The sequence below is a fragment of the Dasypus novemcinctus genome, chromosome 19, assembly GCF_030445035.2.
Source record: "Dasypus novemcinctus isolate mDasNov1 chromosome 19, mDasNov1.1.hap2, whole genome shotgun sequence".
Taxonomy (NCBI): Eukaryota; Metazoa; Chordata; class Mammalia; order Cingulata; family Dasypodidae; genus Dasypus; species Dasypus novemcinctus.
Genome location: NC_080691.1, coordinates 50,023,812 through 50,031,351, shown reverse-complemented (window position 1 = coordinate 50,031,351; position 7,540 = coordinate 50,023,812). Strand labels below are relative to the sequence as shown.

General features: G+C 56.4%; 1 protein-coding gene across 1 annotated transcript; it reads left to right on the top strand.

Moving 5' to 3' along the window:
* The first annotated feature begins 3,662 nt into the window (after nucleotides 1–3,662).
* On the top strand, nucleotides 3,663–6,430 carry LOC101427557 (cationic amino acid transporter 4-like). The gene is given in 7 exon segments (XM_058281776.1): nucleotides 3,663–3,984; nucleotides 3,987–4,763; nucleotides 4,766–4,798; nucleotides 5,072–5,455; nucleotides 5,458–5,711; nucleotides 5,943–6,051; nucleotides 6,156–6,430. Coding segments are annotated over 7 exon segments (1,902 nt in total). The 5' UTR covers nucleotides 3,663–3,818; the 3' UTR covers nucleotides 6,335–6,430.
* Nucleotides 6,431–7,540: the final 1,110 nt, after the last annotated feature.

Genomic DNA, 7,540 nt, shown 5'->3' with positions numbered 1-7,540 from the left:
AAAGTTATTCACAATTGCCAAAACATGGAAACTACCCGACTGCCCATTAACCAATGAATGGATAAACAAAATGTGATATATACATATGATAGAGTATTATTCCACTGTAAGAAAAAAATGGAGAACACAGATGAACCTTGAGGACATTATGCTGAGTGAAATAACTCAGACACAAAAGGACAAATATTGTATGATCTCACTAATATGAACTAAATATAATGAGCAACCTCATGGAATTAATATCTAGATTATAGGTCACCAGAAGGTAGAATAGAGGATAGAAAATGGGGAGCTGATGCTTAATTTGTGTAGAATTTTTAATAACATTGATTGTAAATGTTTAGATATGGAGAAAGATGATGACAGCATATTAGAGTGGGTGTAATTAATAGCACTGATATGAGGGTATGATTGTGGTTGAAAGGGCAAGTTTAGGGTTATGTATGTCACTAAAAGGAAAACTAGAGGATGAAACATGGGACGTATAACACAGTGAACCCTGTTGTGGATGATAAGTATGGTCAATAGTACAAATATAAGAATATCCTTCTATGAATTAAAACAAATATACGTTATTATTACTAGGTTGTGGCAGTTTTAAATTCTTTCATGAATCCCAAAAAGAGAAAGACTGTTTCTGAACTAATCCCTTCCTGTGGGTGTGAGAGCCTTTCACTGGATTACATCAATGAAGTGTGACTCAGATTGAGTCTCTGCTCACTGACTGGGTCTATAGATTCACAGGAAAAGGAAGTTGCCATATTTGATCCTGCAATGTGAGAAAAAGGACTCCAGTTTCACCACAGCTGAGATATAAGGAGAGAAGCCCCCAAAAGGCTCAAAGCCGAGGGAGAGTTAGCTTGTAGCTAACTCCAGAAGAAAGCAGAGCAGCCACTTCTGATAGAGGAGACCCAGAAAGAGACAAGCCCAATGCCTGGTTACCCACAGCTAGGCTTCAGGACACGGTAAATTCCAGAGGAGAAGACAGAGACCTCTGCAGAGATCAGTGGCCATCTTACTTCACATGCGGCTGGACAACAGGACCAAGAGTAGCCAACTTTGGGAAGCGGACTTGGCCCAGTGGTTAGGGCATCCGTCTACCACATGGGAGGTCCATGGTTCAAACCCCAGGCCTCCTTGACCCTTGTGGAGCTCCATGTGCAGTGCTGATGCACGCAAGGAGTGCCCTGCCACGCAGGGGTGTCTCCCACGTAGGGGAGCCCCACGCGCAAGGAGTGCACCCCATAAGGAGAGTCACCCAGCGCGAAAGAAAATGCAGCCTGCTCAAGAATGGTGCCCCACACACGGAGAGCTGACACAGCAAGATGACGCAACAAAAAGAAACACAGATTCCCGGTGCCACTGATAAGGACAGAAGCGGTCACAGAAGAACAGACAGAGAGCAGACACCAGGGTGTGGGGAAATAAATAAACAAATAAATCTTTAAAAAAAATAAATAAAGAGTATGAATTTTAGTTTAGGATGATGAAAACAATCTGGAAATAGTAGACATACACGATATTGTCAATGTACTTAATGTCAAAGATTGTTCACTTAAAATGATATTTATATGTTAATATTTTATTATAATAAAATATATTATCATTACAGAAAGCCCTCCCTTTCTTATCTTCTTATAGAAATTGTTACAGAGAGTCATTCCTTTCTTCCATAAATTGACCCTGAAGATACAGCTCTAACAGTACAAAAATGCAGGTGCAAAAGGCTATCCATTCAAGTGCTGTCTGTAATTGCAAATTACTAGAAGAATCCCAAAGGCCCATGCACAGTAAAGAAGCTGAATAATCTCTAGTGTGTCACCCAAAGGGGAAAAGAATGAGGAGGATTTCTGTGAACAGATGGAATGATTTCCAGGACATATTATTGAGAGACTTTTTTAAAGGCGTCTATGCTACCTTTTGTGTAATAAAGAAAGGATCTAATTTTTATTAAAGAAAGGGTACTGCATTATATTTTTTTGTGGAGGTATTTCAGGACAAGGGATGTCTGTTATGTTTAGGCAACTTTAGGGGTGAGGAGTGCAGGAGATGTCATCCCAGCAGGAGATGGAAACCCACCTGCGAAGGTCCTCAGACAAATATCAGAAGGGGCCACAGAGGCCAGCTAAGGCACAGGGTTCCAAGTGCCACCATCTTCTCTAGACGTGCTCCTTCCCATTGAGCAGTGGAGCCAGGTGGGCTGCAGCTCCCTGAGGCCCAATTGCACCAGCCCCGTAGAAAACACACAGAAGGTTCTGGGCGAGGAGGATGCCTGTTCTGGTTTGGTTCAGTGTGGCTGGGTTTGGTGGTCGTTTGGCTCTAAACAACTCAGCATTCTTTCACACCAACTTTCTCACTTTCGGACATACAGGAAGAGCTAAGTGGAAAGACACTTGGACTCAGGAAATGACTTAGCCCCAGGGAGTTCATGATGGCCGCCTAGAGACACGGGATGGCGACTAGCAGCGGAGCTGGGTCAGGGTCCCCCAGAGTCCTCCACGCCTAACTACGACGAAATGGGCCTCTGAGGGGGTGCCCCATGCTGGACGGCTGCAGCTTGTCCCAGGAAGCTACTTGCCCTCCTCGCAAAGGCTGTGTTTGTAGCTAAAAGCTCAGAACATCCAGCATTTGTTCAGCGTTTGGTTGCAGGGACTCCCCTCCCCATCCCTGCCAAACTCCCGGGCTCAACTCATTAGAGGCCTCCAGACCTCTAATGCACGCGTTGGGATGCATTCACCGCAGGTGCCTGCTGAGGTAGGAAGTGGGTGGCTACAGAGTGGGCCTTAACCCCGCCCCCCAGGCCACCCCGAGACTCAGCGCCAGGCACTTACCTGGTGGCCTGGGCTTCCTTATCTGTGAACATAGAGCTTCCCGGGAACCTGGCGAGCGCTGGTCTTGATCTTGTAAAGAAGAGTAGGGGGGACCATCTTGGTGCGTGCGTGGGGGAGGGGGTGCATGGGTGACTGCGGGGCGGGGCCGTCTGCAGACCCGGGGAGGTCGTTGTGCGGGGTCCAGACCTGGGAATGGGAACTGCGGGAACCGGATGTTGGGGCGGTGTGCGGGGTCCGGGCCCCGTGCTGGGGGCAGGGAGGCGGCGAACGGGATCCGGGCCCCAGGGAGGGGACGGGCCCTGCGCACAGGCGGGGCGGGGCGGGCGCAGAGCGGCGGCAGCGGCGGCGGCAGGTGGGTCGCGGGCGGCAGTGCGGGTAGGGCTGAGACCCGGCGGGGGAGTGAGGGGTCGAAGGCTCTGGTGCTTGGAGACAGGGACAAAGCAGAGTTGGCGGCGCGGAGAGGTGCGCGTGGCGTCAGCTTTGGGGTCCGGGGCTCGGTGCGTTGATTACCCAGCCTGGCGCAGGGGGTGGGGACTGACCGCCACTGTCTGAGGCGAGGTCGCCTGCGTGGGCCACGCCCCGGCTGATAAAGCCGCTCCTATTCCGGGTTTCCACCTTGCTCTCAGATCCCAGATGAGGAGGGTTTCCCACCTCATGTTCCCTGCGAATGTTCCCACCTTGCCCTCTGTGACACTCGGCTCACCCCCCAGGTCCGACTGCACCAGATTCGCTGGGGAGAGGAGGAGGGCAGACAGGACCCCCGTGCTTCCCTGTGACCCCCTGCCCCGCCTGCAGCGAGCCCTGAGCCCTACCCGAGTTCAGCCCTCCGGCAGGTGCATGTGCTGCCATCGCCAGGTCAGGGACGGGGACTGGGCTGTGGGTGGGCAATCCAGAAGGGACTGAAGATGCCTGACCCCACCCGGCAGCCCGTCATTCCCCTCTGACCCTGGCAGGTGGCTGGGCCCGCACTCCTCTCTGCTGCCCACCATGGCCTGGCGACTGCCCAGCGCTGCCAGCCTGGCACACTTCTGCAGGAAGCTGTACCGGCTGAAGCCACTGGAGGAATCCACCATGGAGGCATCACCTAGTCGCGGCCTGTCCACGCTGGACCTGACCCTTCGTGGAGAGGGTGGCATGGTGAGCGTGGGCCTCAATGGCTCACGGGCACTGTGGCATGGCAGATGACCGGTCCGGCCGTGCTCGTGTCCTACATGGTGGCCGCCATGGCCGCCCTGCTGGCGGCCCTGTGCTATGCAGAGTTTGGAGCCCACATACCCGGTCCTTCCTCTGCCTACCTCTTCACCTACGTGTCCGTGGGTGAGCTGTGGGCCCACCTCATTGGCTGGAACTTACTTCTCCAGGGCCTCCTCAGAGGCGCCACTGTGGCACGGGCCTGCAGTGGCTACCTGGACGCCATGGTCAGTCACGAAATTCGCTACTTCACTGAGACCCACATAAGCACCTGGCAGGTGCCCTTCCTGGCCCCGTACCCAGACTTCCTGGCCACCAGCATCATTCTTCTTGCCTCCGTCTTTCTCTCCTGCAGAGCCCGCGTCTCCTCCTGGCTCAGGTACACCTTCTCAGCCATCAGCCGCTGCGTAATCATCTTTATCATCATCCTGGGCTTCTCCCTGGCCAGACTGGAAAACTGGAGCGCCGAGGAGGGCGGCTTTGCGCCCTTCGGCTTCTCAGGCATCATGGCTGGCATCGCCATCTGCTTCTATGCTTTTGTGGGCTTTGACCTCATCACCGCCTCTAGCAAGAAAGCCTGGAACCCACGGAAGGCCGTGCCCATGGCCATCACCATCTCTCTTGGCCTGGCGGCCATGGCCTACACCCTGGTCTCCACCATGCTTACCCTCATGGTTCCCTGGCACAGCCTCGACCCACAATCAGCGCTGGCCGACGCCTTCTACTGGCGGGGCTACGGCTGGTCGGCTTCATCGTGGCAGCGGGCTCCATCTGCGGTGAGGAAGCAGCGCCTTGCAGGGTGGGAACTGGGTGGGGTGGTGAGGAGAGAGGCAACCCCCTGTCCTGGGCTTCCCAGGTTGACCCCTCCTGTGTAACTGTCCCAGGAGGGCTCAGATTATGAGAGAATCCTCCACTCCCACTCACCACCTTCCCCAAATTCTCCAACAGGCCTGTGACTGACACTGGGTGGGAGGTAACTGAGCACCCACACCCACCCAGGTCCACACACCCTTGCTGACAGGCCCCTCACTCCTGCTCCTCTGCCGCAGCCATGAACACGGTCCTGCTCAGTAACCTCTTCTCCCTGCCACGCATCATCTATGCCATGGCGGCCAACGGGCTCTTCTTCCAGGTGTTTGCCCGCGTGCACCGCAGGACCCAGGTCCCCGTGATGGGCATCCTGATGTTTGAGGTCTTCATGGCCCTCCTAGCACTGGTACTCGACCTCGATGCACTGGTGCAGTTCCTGTCCCTCGGGACGCTGCTCGCCTACACCTTCGTGGCAGCCAGCGTCATCGTGCTGCACTTCCAGAAGACCTCTCAGCCCAGCTCCCCGGGTGCGGCCAGCCCCGACCCTGAGGCCAAGGAGCACGACTCCTTCTCAGACCACCTCCAGCTGGTGGGGGATGAGCATGCCTCAGTTCCCGAGCCAGGCAGCTGTGGCCGGCCCTGAGGCCCTACCTGGGCTTTCTGGGTGAGTGCGGCCACAGAACCACCGTGGCTTGGGTGCTCACCCTCCTGGTGGCCTTTGCCATCACCCTGAGCGGCGTGCTCATCTTTGGGGACTCGGCCCTGCACCTCCCGCACTGAGGCTACATCCTGCTGGTCCTGCTCAGCGGGGTCACCTTTCTGCTCAGTCTCGCTGTCCTGGCGGCCCACCAGCAGGAGCGCCTACAGGATACCTTCCAGGTACCGCCCCAACCCACACTCTCCACCCCCTTGCTCACAGTCCAGCTGGCTCCACGCCAGCTTCTGCCGCTGCAGAATGAAGGAGGAGGACTTGGAGGGCTGGGGATGCCACTGCATGTGGCCACCCTTTCTTTCTGCATGGGGGGGTGGGCACATGCCTCCTAAATCTCCTGGAAAAAGGAGGCCCTAGTGTAGCAGATCTTCCCCACAGCTCAGCTGTTGTCCCCTCAGATGCCCCTGGTGCCCCTGATGCCAGCTTTGAGTATCCTCCTTAACATCTGCCTCATGCTGAAGCTAAGCTACCTGCCCTGGCTGTGCTTTTTCGGCTGGCTGCTGATTGGTGAGTTGGGGTGAGGGTGGGCATGGGAGGTCAGGATGCTGAGCAGGTGGTGGGAAGAGGGCCAGGCAGGTGGACCTGCCTCTCAGACCCTCCCACCGCCATAGGCCTCGCTGTGTATTTCGGCTACGGCATCTGGCAAAGCAAGGAGAACCTGCGGGAGCCACAGGAGCCAGCTGTTGCACGCTACGTGGTGTTCCCCAGCAGCAGCCTGGAGGAGACGGTGCAGGCTGTGCAGCCACCTGCCCAGGAGCCTGACCTCACGGAGCAGCCTGTCCAGCCATGAGGCTGCCCGTGGCCTGCCAGTGCCCGTGCCCCTTCTGTCCTGGGCAGCTTGGGCTGGCATGAGTCGGGGAGCCTCAGGACCTTAGGCCCTCAACCACCAGCGCAAAGTTCAAAGTCTTCAGGGAGCAGGCCATGGCCAGCGCTGGTGGCATGGACTCTTTGCCCAGCACCTTCCGGCGGATTGTGACACGCTCTAGCCACAGGCCAGGCAGCTGGGCGGGCTAGAAAGAAGCCCACGGTTCTGGGAGATCTACAATAATACCTACCCAGCCATCTGCGTGGCCTGCTGCCGTGTCCACTGTGGCATTCTTTGTGGCACTGAGTCCTCACCTACCCCTGGGAACCAGTTGATTGCCCCGAGGCCCAGCAGAGATGCCAAAAGTTCTGCAAAAGGGGAGGTCAGGGCTGGGCCAGGCCAGTGCCCTCTGCCCAGCTCAGAAAGGCAACACGCCCGGTGGGCATGGGCCGTGTCTCCAAGGGCCAACAGAGCCCATGACAGAAGTGGGGTCAGGACCCATCTGCAGACTTCCCCATGTCCCCAGGGAGCAGATCCAGGAAGCAGAGGTTCGGGCCTAAGGCTGTGATTCCCAGAGAACCTGTGACTTCCCGGGACTCTAAGACAGTAGGCTGTGTGCCTGAGGCCTGCTCGGGGATGTTGGGACCCCCACACTCACACCCCACTGCAGGCACATGCCTGCATGGCCCACGCCTACCTTGGCAGCCCACAGGTGCTGTCACTGTCATCAGCAGACTGAGGCCATAGCTCTTTCCAAGCTTCATCCTGCATTTCGATTCTCCCAGGTGGCAGCTCTCGGCTGCCACAGCCCACACTCATGCCCTCTCCCTCTGCCCTCCCACTCAGGGCATTGGAGGTGAGGGCTCAGGGTGGCACGCATGCATGAGGGGGCCCCATTCCTGGGGTGGGGGGAGTCTCCACAAAAGCCCCAGCCCCCCCCACACACACACACGCCTGGGCAGTGTCTACTGCTGATGCTTCCCCTTCCCATTCCAGCCCGTAAAGAAAAGTCAGGAAGCTGGAGGCTTTGTCAGGTTTTAACTCCTCGGCCTTCTCCAGCCGTGACATGAGCTTTCTTGGGGTCCTGCTATGAAAACCAGGCCTTTGATGGGCCCCCCTTTCCCGCCCTGGCTCTGCTGGCCCACCTCCCCTGGGCATCCTCCAGAGATTGAGGGGCAGCAGGGTCCCCAA